Source organism: Misgurnus anguillicaudatus, chromosome 2, assembly GCF_027580225.2.
Source record: "Misgurnus anguillicaudatus chromosome 2, ASM2758022v2, whole genome shotgun sequence".
NCBI classification, from domain to species: domain Eukaryota; kingdom Metazoa; phylum Chordata; class Actinopteri; order Cypriniformes; family Cobitidae; genus Misgurnus; species Misgurnus anguillicaudatus.
The window spans coordinates 27,778,573-27,792,027 of NC_073338.2; the positions used below are offsets into that span (position 1 = coordinate 27,778,573).

Here is a 13,455-nt window from a genome sequence, read left to right on the forward strand (position 1 = left end):
AAACATTTCCATGTTTTCCCTATTTAAAGATGAGTAGTTACACAAGTATGGTGGGACAAAATAAAAGGTGGTGATTTTTTTAGCAGATAAAAAATGTACAAATTTAAAGCGACACCATGTAATTTTTCAACCTTCATAATACATTTTCAAGACCCTTGTGATAGTACATCGACTTTAAATAGGTTGAATGACGTGTCTACCATAGCCTCACGGGGTCTGTATCGCTTTTACTCGTACTTTAAAACTTAGGGTTTCGGGTAGTAACCAGAGCACAAAAAACCCTACAAAATTCGACTGCTTTACGGCATACGTCACTTCCTCTACACAATTTTTTTTTTTACGTGAATTTTGCAGGAGGCTACTTAAGGAGTGTAGAGAGCAACTTCTATTATGTGACAGTGTGGCACCGTGTTAGTGTCACAGACCTATGACACGGATGACTTGGGTTTGATTCCCCTTAAGGCAATTTTTTATATAAACTCACGATCTTGATTCATACATAAATGTGATCTTCTTTATAAATGATCTTGAATATAGTTTCCCGTATTCTGATGCTGCATTCACGTGTTTACGTATTTACCTTTCTTTTACTGTCTATGCTTTACATACAATCCAGGATGCTATAGCAGTCAGTCAAACTCGCTCAAACTCACAGTCTAAAACCAAACCCTATTCATTCACCAATCCCTATTCATTCACCAATCAGATCCGAGCATTTCTCTCTTCTCTCTTCCTCATTTGCTGCGTTCCGCTGTCACACGCGTGATGTATTACAAAGCGGCAGACCTAAACACATCGGTTTACTTGTATTTAGAGCGAAAATTTTCACACAAACGAGAGGAAAAACGAGCACCATTGCGGAAAATCCTGGTGGCGAGGGAGAGAGGGACGGTGCAACAATATTTGTTTCGAAAAAGGCAAGGAAATACTTCTGGTCGTTTCTTAATTGGAAGGCTGCAGCCTCCGGAGATCAAATATGCAGGCTACATACGTCATCAAGCCTGGTTTAGTAAGGTAAACTGAGCATTACATTCTCAAGTCACAAGCATACTGCAACAATTTACGATTAACTAAGTATAATATTCAACTTTATAATTGTTAATATTCTGAAATAAGACAGTCTTGATGACGTATGCAGCTTAGAAATACGACATCCGGAGGCTGCGACCTTCAGATTGAGAAATGGCTTCTGCCACGAGTTCCTCATCAGAAAGTTGTAACATGACTGCGTTTCTCCCTGATGCCTCAAAATGTTGATCGTTTAGCGTTTTAAAAGTTTAGTTTTTAGTTTAGTTGGTTGGCCAGTTCTTTTCCTTTGCGCTTGTGGCCTCTGGGGGCGCTAGGCGTGAAAAATACATGTCTAGCGCCCCCTAGTGGCCAAAAAGTTCTACGGTGTGCCTTTAAATAGGGAAAACATGGAAGTGTTTGGTGGTTCTAAATTCTTCCCTGTTTGGATCCTAAGAAATGAATGGGGCTAGGCTAAATGCTAACACATTCACGATGCGCTGTACAAAGATTAAGTACACGCATTGATAAAATATAAGGATATATTCATTTGTCTAAGTTGAGATAAGAGCATAGTAAAATATTGAAAAACTGTGGTGTTTTCCTTTAAAATAACTTATCATCCCTCAGATTCAACAAAAGATTTATACAGATAAAGATGATACGGTGGGTCATGTGATAAATGCGGCGTTAATCGCTAATTTGTATAGATAGATTTAGTTAAACTTCATAGGGCAGTTTCCCGAACAGTGTTTAGATTTATCCAGGACTAGGCTTAGTTATATTAGGACATTTAAGTCGTTTTACTACCAAACCTTACAAAAACAAATGGTGTGCATCTTGAAACAAAAAAATGGCACTGATATATTTTAAGATATGTCAGTGCAAAGTGCTTTTTAAAATAAAAAAATTGGCAGCTTAAACATGCATCTGGGACTAGGATAAACCCTGTCCGGTGTTATATTTTGCGTTGCGGTTTTTCATGTTCCTTCTCGGTATCCTTACCCACGTGGCAGGAAGTGCGCGCGTACACGCGGCGTGTGTGTGTTTTTAGTGGTCGTAGATCACACGCGAAAGCACAAGATCGGTTCACTTACATTACAAAACATATTTAATAATATTTGAAGTATAACGATGTCCCAGTTTGTACCAGGGCAGTTTGATGACGCGGAGGAAACGGGAAAGTATGAAACTTTCTATTGACTTCATCATATTTAGTCAATCATACAGTACTGTAATGAAGAATATGGGGGTAATTGTATAACTTTTAAGCAACTAGGAGAGTCCTTACACACAATTGCATATGACACATAATTTTAACTTCTTCAAATTAAGATTTAAATGAGTAATTGTATTGCTGATGGATTACATACATTAACTTACATATTTTAAGAGAAAGCACAAAGTCCACAGGCTGACAAAGTTACGTCCTGTCATTTCTCAAACTGTCAGTTGTTTGGACCCAAATGTATTTTTATGACAATCTATTGTAGCTAACACAATTAATAGTTAAGCATGGGAAATATTGTGATATTGTTTTTTTAGTGAGTCTGAAATCAAGCCTTCACTGGAGACGCATATTAGTGACGTTACTATTGACAAGAAAGATGAAAATGAAGATGACTATGAAGATGATGATGAGGAGGAGTATGATGATGATGACGATGATGATGATTGGGATTGGAATGAATCAGGAGGAGGAGGAGACTTCACAAAGCGCTACACTGCAATGAAGACTGGAAATATTCAGCAGGTATTCATGTCAAGAAGCTCCGTTTCTAGAGATTGTGGGAAACTTAACTATATGGCAGTATGCAGCATCATCTTTATTTCTTTCCAGCAGGCTAATCGACAGAACTCTAATAATAAATCCTCAAAAATGTCCACTCCATCAGACAAGGTCCTGAGAAAATTTGAAAACAAAATAAACCTCGGTAAGCCCACTTTCTTTTTCTAAACATTACCAACAAATAAAGCAGCAGTGAGATGAAGAAAAGCTTCACGTATATACTGTAGATTTTATCTATATATTTCTTTTGTCAGAATTAAATCTGTTTCTGTTTTACAGATAAACGGACTTATTCAGATTTTGTTATGAATAAAGTCAATGTGATGCAAAAACAAAGAGACGCAGAGACGTATGTAACCCTATCCTCTTAGAATTTAAATATAGCATTTTAAACCATAAAAAGCACATACATTGAAATTTTCCTTTCTTTTTTATTTAGGTTTCGAGTGAAGGACAAATCAGATCGAGCGACTGTTGAACAGGTGCATCTTCTCAAACCTTATTTATTGTCTTAAATGGGTTATTATTTTACAAAATTTTGTAAAGTCCTGTCTCAGTTACTTAACAACTGGAATAGATTTATCATCACATTAAATAGCACTGTGGCTGTACTATGTAATCTGAAGCTTTACTGTGATTGCAGGTTTTGGACCCCCGGACTCGTATGATTTTATTCAAAATGCTCAGCCGAGGTGTCTTTTCAGAGATCAATGGATGTATCAGCACAGGGAAAGAGGCATGTTTTTTTTTCTGAATCATTGCTTCATACCTCATTCGCAAGTTATTCTACTTTGTGTCCAGCCAGAACTGCTAGTATTTGACTTTATTTCTGATGTGTGTTCGGTCCAATAGGCAAACGTCTACCATGCAACTACGGCCAAAGGTGAAAGCAGAGCCATCAAAATATACAAAACTTCAATTTTATTATTCAAAGACAGAGATAAATATGTCAGTGGGGAGTTCAGGTAAGACCCATGACTTTGTGTAGGACCTAAGTCGTGACTAATTTGTGTGCTAAACGCTAAATCTCCATGACTGAATTCAATTTAGGTTCCGCCATGGCTACTGCAAGGGCAATCCTAGGAAAATGGTGCGTACTTGGGCAGAGAAGGAGATGAGAAACTTGATCCGGTGAGCGTCATGTATTTTGAACATGATATGATGTTCCTGTCTCTGCACTTTCACATTTAAAGTGTATGACACCATGACATTCGTCTCTAACGTGATTTCTGTTTATCTCAAGACTACAGACAGCACAAATTCCCAGTCCAGAGCCCATCATGTTGCGGAGTCATGTGCTCGTCATGAGCTTCATTGGTCGAGATGACATGTATGTAGACGTTAAGTTTACCTTGCATTTGTCCACCATTTACACATGTTAATAAACATTTTAAAGGTTTACTCTGATGTTTTTATGTCTAAAAAAAATCAGAAATATGCAAAAAAAATATGCTTTACACATATGTGATCCAAATCATTAGGATATTAAGTAAAGATCATGTTCTGTGAATATATTTTGTATATTTCCTACCGCAAATATTTAAAAATATATATATAATTTATCATTAGTAATATGTGTTTCTAAGGACTTCATTTGCACAACTTTAAAGACGATTTTCTCAATATTTAGATTTTTTTGCACCCTGAGATTCCAGATTTTCAAATAGTTGTATCTCCTATCCTAACAAACCATACATTGATGGAAAGCTTATTTATTCAGATTATATGGTCCAGTGACAAAAACGGTTTGGCTAGATGAGAAACTCAAAAATCTTTTTAAAATCTTGTTTTAAAAGCACGCATCAGGTTTATTTTAATGCTCATAGTGTATTTGTTAATTTTCTACAATAAAAATTACATTTGCACCATTTTTATAAAATTCAGACTGAATGGACCTAAAATGTCAAATGGTGTAACCGGCAATTGCGCCAAAGAATGAGACATATTAAATATTTTATTCACCTTGATTGCATGTAAACATAATCATCATCAAAAAAAAAAAAAATTAAATATCCTTTTATTAGTTGAAACTTGAAACTTTTAATGCGTTTTTGTATTATTTGACCTGACATATGCTGAAAACAGCTCTGTTTTCTTAATAATCTTTGACAAATGATGTAAAAATGTAAGTAAAAATCACTAAATTAGATGATTATATTTTATCCCACATTTTTATGAATATATTTATTTTTTAAATGTAAAAAATATTAGTTATACAAATTGACACAGACCAGTTACATCACATTGACATTTTTACAATTTTCCCCCAAATATATTTTCAAAATGACATAAAACCAGAAATTTTAGAGTTGGTCCTCAAAAAAGAGAATGTATGCAAGTAAACTGCAAATTTATTTTGAAAGTGTTACCCTTTTAAATGAACCATCTGGACACAAAATAATTACGTCATGTCATTGATCCATATACTGTATGTTCAACAGCTGAGTGGTCCAGGGTCACATACTTTGTTGCACACATACAATTTTGCCATATATATAGTCTGTTTTATTCTACAGTACTGTTAACTCATGATGTTAAAACTTACTGACTGAGAATATCATGTTGTTTTTTCCTCAGGCCTGCTCCTCTGCTAAAGAATGCTGTCCTGTCTGAATCCAAAGCCCGTGAACTCTATCTACAAGTCATTCAGAACATGAGAATAATGTACCAAGAAGCTCGCCTGGTCCATGCCGACCTCAGCGAGTTTAACATACTGTAAGCCCAAATGAAAGATGCAAACAGGCACTTCATTATCAGTTATTGGTTAATGTATTGAAGCATGTTCAGGTTGTTAGTTGCTGTGTTTTTAAACTACTACTTTGGTTTTGCAGTTATCATAATGGAGATGCGTATATTATTGATGTGTCCCAGTCTGTTGAGCATGATCACCCTCATGCCCTGGAGTTTCTTCGCAAAGATTGCAGCAATGTAAATGGTAGGCATGCAGAACCCGGTATTATTTAAGGTTGTGTCAGACTCTTAAGCTTGTATTAAAACACACTTTAATACATAATTCATCCTTTTTAGAATTCATATGTTAAGCCATCACAAGCCCTATTAAATATCAGGTTAAAGAAGTAGTTCACAGAAAAATGATAATTCACTTGCTTGCATGCTATCCCAGATAAACACTTTAAAATATCTATTCTATCACTTAAAGTATTTACCAAAGCACTAAATTTGAACATGGAAATATAGACAACTTTAAATCTCATTGGTTTTTGCGTGATAAAATATCAGATAACAATAAGTCATGAGACACACAATAACCAATAAGATTTGAATTTATTAATAAGTCACGATATTTGAATTTAGCTCGTTTTGTTTTTGCCTAAATCAGCTTTTCTCACATAAACCCATACACCCATTACACAAAATCATACAATTTACACCCATTACACAAAATCATACAATTTTATAAGACATTTATAAGCTAGTGCTGGGCAAAGATTAATCGCATACAAAATAACAGTGACTTGTATATATAAATACACACACATTCATGTATGTATTTAAGAAACATTTACATTTGTATATATATATATATATATATATATATATATATATATATATAAACATCTGAAATGTATACATGTATGTGTACATTTATGTTTAAATATACATAATAATTACACACACACACAGCACTAAACCCACAGGAGTTCTATGATTGATGTGATTTTTTTTTATAGCTTAACTACTTGGTCTTGGTAGAAAAACATAAAATTAAATTTCAGTTTAATTACAACTTTACCTTAATATTTTTGTGACAGTACGTCCAACTTATTTAGTCTGCTTTGACAGCTTTTATTTTTTAAAATAAACAATATTTTAAATAAAAACTCATCAAAACCAGACGCAAAACCATATATTCGGTTTATATTATTCACCACTAGATGGCAGCAACATACAGTGCATGAAAAACTTAATCGCAAAGCTTTGTTTAATCAACCTGGCAAAGGTTAATTAAGTTAACAAATATGCAGTTAATGTTAACAGAGTTTTATTTGTTCTTAATTATTTTTTCTCTCAGACTTCTTTCAGAAACATAATGTGGCAGTTATGACTGTACGTGAGTTGTTTGAGTTCGTCACAGATCCCTCCATAACAAAAGACAACATTAACCAGTACTTCGATAAGGTCAGTGAATAATAGCAATGTTACATCATAATTAGTATTACTGAGATTACAGTTTTTACTCCTTTTTCTGTCACTTTTTGATCATAATGTACTCCTATTTCTAAAACGTAATGTAACCGACAGTGTATCATATACAGTATGTTTGTGGTTCATCGCAGGCAATGGAAATATCATCTGAAAGAACTGCAGAAGAACGATCCAATCAAGACAAAGTCGATGAGGAGGTGCACTTATTTTTAAGCAAACTATATTTAAAATGCAAGAATATTCCCATCATAATATCTTTAAAGGGGACATATCATAAAATCTGACTTTTCCATGTTTAAGTGCTATAATTTGGTCCACAGTGCTTCTATCAATCTAGAAAATTGGAAAAAGATCAACCCAGTAACTTACAGCATTCTCTGCAAGCATGTGAAAAAATAGCTCATTGAAATGTGACTCCCCTTGTGATGTCAGAAGAGGATAATACCGCCCCTTAATCTGCACTATCCAACCACGGGACTGCCATTTAGTACAGAGATCAACTCATTTGCATTTAAAAGGACACACTCAAAATGGCACATTTTTCTCGCACCTACAAAGTAGCAATTTTATCATGCTATAATAAATTATCTATGGGGTATTTCAATCTAAAATTTTACATATGTACTCTATGGACACTAAAGATTTGTTTTACATCTTAAAAACGTCTTGTGAAATGTCCCCTTTATTTGTCATCAAAGGTGTTTAAGAAAGCCTACATTCCTCGAACACTTAATGAGGTCACCCATTACGAGAGGGATGTGGACACCATGTTGAAGAAAAAGGAGGAAAAATCGTCTGAAAATACACAAAATGACAGTGTATGTATCAACACCCCATATGAGCAACATTGAACTTGTGGTATGAGCATTATTAGTAGTGATTAAAAGTGTGATATCTGTTTTCTATTATAGATCCTTTATCAGACCGTAACAGGCCTCAGGAAGGACCTCTCTGGTGTACAAACGGTAGGAAGAATCAAGCCATTTGTGCATTTTCACAAGACCATTTGGTGTATTTAAGTTAAAGCATTAGATTTAAGACAACTTATGTGGCTAAGCCTTTGTTTTTCCTTATTTATCCATGTGGTACATCTGTGCAAAGGCATCTTCAGAGTTTACTGTGCCTACATAGCATGTGGGAGGATTAAGGCTTCATTTCCCATGGAGGATGTAAACAACAGCAGCTGCCAAAATCAGATTTAAAAAGCTGTAGTTGAATTTATATTTGACAGGTACCCTCGATACTGCAAGACTCCACAAAGAATGACAGTTCAGGCTCTGAGGAGGAAGAGGAGGAGGATGATGATGATGATGACGAAGAATCAGGAGAGGATGACACACAAGAGGGTGGAAGTCAGAGTGAGGCAGGACCACTGGACAGAAAGGTACCTGTCACCCTCAAGCAAAACAAACTCTCTTTGTCCACAAAAATTTCTGATGGTAAGTTTTCATTTCTGTCTTTTTTAGGAAAAGAAGAAATTGGTTAAAGAAGCTCAAAGGGAGAAAAGAAAAAATAAGGTACCAAAGCACGTGAAAAGACGTAAAGAGAAAGTTTCCAAAATGAAGAAAGGAAAATGAGGACTATGAGGAACTGAAGATATAACAGAAACATGGATAGCTGAGTAATAAAGGAATGGTATCTACATTAAATCAGGAATCATGGAACTTAATGATGATGGAGTGTCAGCCCCATTACAGATGCTATTAGCATCAACTGTTATAAACGTTTATAAAAATGAAGCATTTAATAAACTTCAGCTGTCTCTTTGATCACACAGCTTGAATATAGAGAAGAAAAAAACATTTTTTTAGTGGTATATTTAATACACATTGTTCAAAACAGTTTACACAGTTATTCTTGTTTTACAAGGCAACAAACACATGCAAGTAAAAATATTTATTTTCATATTGAATAAGGTGACAACATGCTCTCTATATTGTCACTTCACAAAATTCGGTTTTAAAGTACAGACTGTAACGTACATTCACTTATGTTACTGGAACTGCAGGCGTTACAAAATAAGAGACGTGTATTATAAACGCGTACAAATGTGGACTAGTTAGCACTATTAAAATAGAGATCTACCAGTGACCATTTACAAACATTTGGTGCCTATAAACAATGAAGCTGTAGTACTCATTTGTGGCTCAGCGGGTGCGAGACCTTCGACGCCTAGCGAATGCCCTCTACATAGTTTGCAGGCAGCATTCCCGATCTACCTGTCCGCTGTACCTTTCCGTACATCCAGCCTTCATCGATCGGCTGCACGTTCTGAATGATATCACCATCCCGGAAAGACACCTCATCATAATCCTGTGCTGTATAGTCATACAGGGCTCTGTATACAGTCTGGAGGCCAGGTTTGTATACATTAATACCTATGAACTCTGATTTAATGTAAAATAAACATTGAGCCATGTTCAAAGTGTGATATTAAGGATAAATGAAGGCTTACCATGTTTGTGTGTTGTGACCTTAGCTCCATTGACCTTAGTGAATGCATGCTGGTTTGGTGCATGTAGCTGTGCCCATGGGTGTGACCGCTGGGATAGTATGCACCAGGAAGTACAGGTGCTAAAAGAGAATTATAATAATAACATGATTCAAGACACTACTGGGAACTGAACAATTTGGTCTGTTTTTAACTGATTCCTATTTTCCTGTGTAGTTGTTTCTTAACTTTTAGGGGTCATTTTGGGTCCTCCACAATCTTTTACAGATCTATAAAAGATGTTTTTATTGTTATTTTCCCTTAATATTTGGACAATACCTGAAGGTTAACCTGAACTTACCCACAATCACGCCAGGTCTTCGATCCATCTCCATGATGTACTGATGGACACCCTTTTGTGTGCCATTGTCCGCCATCTCATAGTTGGATCTCATTTGAGACTGTACCAGGTAGGTCCCTTGAGTGACCCCATGCAAACCTGACATCTCATAGTCCTTGTGATACTTTGCCTGCAAAAATGGAAACGGTCAATTACATTGTGCTGTATCTGCTTGGTTGTATCATGCCAATCTACGGTATATGTTAGATCAATCAACCACACTAATCAGTCAAATATACAAATTTGCTGTTTTTTTTTCTTTAAAGGAGACATATCATAAAAATCTGACTTTTCCATAATTGGGTCCCCAGTGCTTTTATTAACCTAGAAAATTTGAAAAAGATCAACCCAGTAACTTAGTTTTGGTACAGCATTGCAAGCATGTGAAAAATAGGTCATTGAAATTTGACTCCCCTTGTGATGTCAGAAGAGGAAAATACCTCCCCTTAATCTGCACTATCCAAACACGGCACTGCCAGTTAGTGCAGATATCAGCTCATTTGCATTTTAAAGGACACACCCAAAACGGCACATTTTTGCTCACACCTACAAAGTAGGAATTTTAACATGTTATAATGAATTATCTATATGGGATTTTAAGCTAAATCTTCTTCATATGTACTCTGGGGACACCAAAGATTTATTTTACATCTTTAAAAAGTCTTATGAAATGTCCCCTTTAATGTTTCTTAATTGTACATTACTTATTACATACATTACTGATCTGATCCTGGGCCTTCCGTAGTCTCTGTAGCTCCGGGGTATCCAAAACAAATTTGAGGCCCCGACCCTTGCTCTGTTCAAAATCTTTTTTGTATTTGACCTGTAGAACAAGCTATATTTTAAAATGTAAAAAAGCATTGCTTGTATGTTCATAACTTGCTGTTTTGATGTTATAAGGGGTGTGGATGATTTTTAGGGATTTTTTAAGATGTTGTAAATGGTTTTATTTTTTAAAATTCCTGTCAGATCATTTTGGGGCGGCTTCCCGAACAGGCCTTATCCTAGTCCCAGACTAAAATGCATGTTTGAGTTGCCTTAATTTAAAAACACCTTGCACTAACATATCTTAACATATATCAGTGCCATTGTTTTATCTCAAAATGCACATCAGTTATGTTTTTTGTAAAGTGTGTATGTAAAAACTAAAATGTCCTAAAAGGACTAAGACCCAGTCCTGGATCAATCTAAACCCTTCATACACAATACTCCTTTCGATTTGAGGTACATAAAAAAACTGGCAGGATTTTAGGTGCTTAAAGGGATAGTTCACCAAAAAATGAAAATTCTGTGTTTTACTCACTTTTTTCCAAACGTGTGTAAATGTATTTTTTTCTTCTGAACACAAATTAAGATATTTAAAAAAATGTTAAAAACCAAATAGATCTGGGGCACCATTCACTTCCATAGTATTATTGTTTCCTACTATGGAAGTTAATGGTGCCCCAGATCTGCTTGGTTACAAACATTCTTCAAAATATCTTCCTTTGTTTTCACCAGAACCAAGAAATTTATACAAGTTTGTAACTATTTGACGGTGAGTAAATGATGAGAAAATTAAAAATTTTGAGCAACAATCCCTTTAAGTTTTTATTAATACAGCACACATATAAACATGCAACAAGAACAGGTAATGGATGTCAAATCGAGCTAAGCCAATAAAGCTACCACAGAGGAAAAATTAGGACACAAAAAACATTTTCAGAGATGCTGACCGATCCCGTAGCAAAATAAAGTTTCTGTCAGAATGCTGAGATTAGGTTGCCCACAGTATGGGGTTGGCAGTGTCTTTGCTGCCAGGTGGAGAAGCTGAGGGGATCTGCCAGTGCACCACAGAGCAGACAGCTGCCTTGTTTTTCTCCATGCTGACCACAAAGTATCACGCCCAGTCCCACACTGACAATGATCAAAACACTTCCACGCCTATAAATGATTCTGTCCATCCTCTATTATTCCAATGCAATCCAAGAAGTTCTTTATAATTTCTGTACATTTAAGGTAAAAATAACACGCATGTTGTTTGTTACCAGGTCACATATCCAATGTAAGTTTGCCTGACTTTGGAGCTCACTTTGCTGTCTTAGCCGAAGGTTCTCAGGGGTGTCTGTCACAATTGTAAAGGTCTGTTTTGGGTAGTGCCTTTTGAGAGCAAAAAGGGAGGTACAAGATTTGTGATGTTTTCAGAGACAGTGAGAATATTGGCAAAACAATTTAATCTTTCTATTAATACATAACTCATTTTATTTATATACAAACATTTAAATATATAAACATTTATATGAAATCAAAAATAATATTTGTATAAATAGGCTAAATAATTGATCATATAAATTATAAAATATATATATTATAAATAAATAAATACAATTGCAATATATATATTTATAAAATATTATAATTATATATAAATATAAATATTATAATTATATATAAATATTATAATTATATATTTAATATAGTAAAAATTCATTAGAATAAACTTTCATGGACTGTTTCTTGTATTTACATGGTGGCAAATTAAAGATAGAAATTAACATACGCGTTGCAATAAGGCTTCTTCTCATATCCCTTGTAGTTATTCATGTTGAGCGTCATTTTACACACCTCACAATGGAAGCATCCTTTGTGCCAATACTACAACAAAATGTGAAAACATAGCACTAGGCATGTAACAAATGTTAACACTGAACAAGAATTGATGTTATATTTACATATTCCTCTAATAACTATCAGAAAGTATGAGAAATACCTTGTCCAGACAGTTCACCTTCTCTGTTGCGTAGACAATTTTCCCACAGCGTGCGCAATGAGGGTTCATTTTAAAGCTGTTGCGATGGTCCGGAAAATAACATAACTTCTACAATAACACCACCGATAATCGTTCATCCGACTGTTTTGAAATGCTCATCCAGGTTTGCTGCCGATTGCAGAGTTTTATGCCGCGTGTTTATGAGCGTGCAGCTTGCCTCACAGTGAGGATAGTGGAGCAAAGACGCGTGACATCTTCGCCAAGCATCACCCACTGAGACTGTTGCACGAGCCTTCGAACAGTGCTCGCGGGGAGTTGGCTAATGCGTAAATAGGCAATAAGTGATTTACAACTAGATTGTCCGTCTGTGATAAATTAATTCTTTTTAAAAAGATGTTACTATTTCTGTTTTTTTATTATTATCCTTTTTCTGTTCTTTCATCAGACATTTACTAAAAAAAATGTGAAGATCTAATGTGTCTGAATAATAGGATTACAGTTATATTTTCTCATTTTTGGAATGTAAGTATTTATTATGAGTTACGTTCTTAAAGTCATCAGGAATAGTAATACCGTAACGCCAAAAGAGGGCAGTGTAACTATTGAATCACTTTTAGGAAGATCTTATGTAAGACCAACACAAGTGATTAATAGAACCAATTTAATTCATTTACATTATTTATAAAAAACTATAAATATATCGATAAAATATCTGCTTTGAATATTAGAATGTTAATTAGGCAATACAAGAAGATTAAAATAATGAGTACAAAATTATTATTACAAATATGGGTGTGTAAGCCCTTTAATTTCCTTTAAAAAAGAAAGAAAAAATAGAAAGGTTAAAATGGAAATGTCACATTTACTCCTACTTCCACAAATTATTGTCAACCAATGTGTTTTATACACACAGG

General features: G+C 34.9%; 2 protein-coding genes across 3 annotated transcripts; one reads left to right on the forward strand and one right to left on the reverse strand.

Moving 5' to 3' along the window:
* The first annotated feature begins 2,001 nt into the window (after positions 1 to 2,001).
* On the forward strand, positions 2,002 to 8,730 carry riok1 (RIO kinase 1 (yeast)). The gene is made up of 17 exons (XM_055202279.2): positions 2,002 to 2,189; positions 2,551 to 2,758; positions 2,849 to 2,939; positions 3,074 to 3,143; positions 3,234 to 3,276; positions 3,438 to 3,530; positions 3,647 to 3,759; positions 3,845 to 3,925; positions 4,038 to 4,124; positions 5,372 to 5,509; positions 5,626 to 5,729; positions 6,828 to 6,934; positions 7,093 to 7,158; positions 7,660 to 7,779; positions 7,873 to 7,926; positions 8,193 to 8,345; positions 8,428 to 8,730. The coding sequence occupies exons 1-17, from the start codon at positions 2,140 to 2,142 to the stop codon at positions 8,536 to 8,538; spliced, it is 1,689 nt and encodes a 562-aa protein (XP_055058254.2). The 5' UTR covers positions 2,002 to 2,139; the 3' UTR covers positions 8,539 to 8,730.
* A 61-nt stretch (positions 8,731 to 8,791) lies between these two features.
* Positions 8,792 to 12,829, reverse strand: nebl (nebulette). Of its 2 annotated transcripts, XM_055202283.2 has the most exons (7): positions 12,542 to 12,827; positions 12,332 to 12,426; positions 11,847 to 11,931; positions 10,508 to 10,615; positions 9,754 to 9,922; positions 9,417 to 9,535; positions 8,796 to 9,310 (listed from the first exon to the last, which is right to left on the reverse strand). In XM_055202283.2, exons 1-7 carry the CDS (start codon positions 12,608 to 12,610, stop codon positions 9,134 to 9,136), a joined length of 822 nt encoding a protein of 273 aa, XP_055058258.1. In that variant the 5' UTR covers positions 12,611 to 12,827; the 3' UTR covers positions 8,796 to 9,133. The 2 variants fall into 2 exon arrangements, with proteins under 2 accessions (XP_055058259.1, XP_055058258.1); XM_055202284.2 differs by lacking the exon at positions 10,508 to 10,615 and having other exon boundaries at positions 8,792 to 9,310; positions 12,542 to 12,829.
* Between the last annotated feature and the right edge of the window lie 626 nt (positions 12,830 to 13,455).

Excerpts from the sequence above, each read along its gene's own strand:
- riok1 (XM_055202279.2), top strand. The coding sequence starts at position 2,140 with ATGTCCCAGTTTGTACCAGGGCAGTTTGATGACGCGGAGGAAACGGGA. Across the intron at positions 3,144-3,233 it reads AAACAAAGAGACGCAGAGAC|GTTTCGAGTGAAGGACAAAT; the intron begins GTATGTAACCCT and ends TTTTTTATTTAG. Across the intron at positions 3,531-3,646 it reads GTATCAGCACAGGGAAAGAG|GCAAACGTCTACCATGCAAC; the intron begins GCATGTTTTTTT and ends TCGGTCCAATAG.
- nebl (XM_055202283.2), bottom strand. The coding sequence starts at position 12,610 with ATGAACCCTCATTGCGCACGCTGTGGGAAAATTGTCTACGCAACAGAG. Across the intron at positions 11,932-12,331 it reads AAGAAGCCTTATTGCAACGC|GCACTACCCAAAACAGACCT; the intron begins GTATGTTAATTT and ends TGCTCTCAAAAG. Across the intron at positions 9,923-10,507 it reads CCCAGGATCAGATCAGTAAT|GCAAAGTATCACAAGGACTA; the intron begins GTATGTAATAAG and ends CCATTTTTGCAG.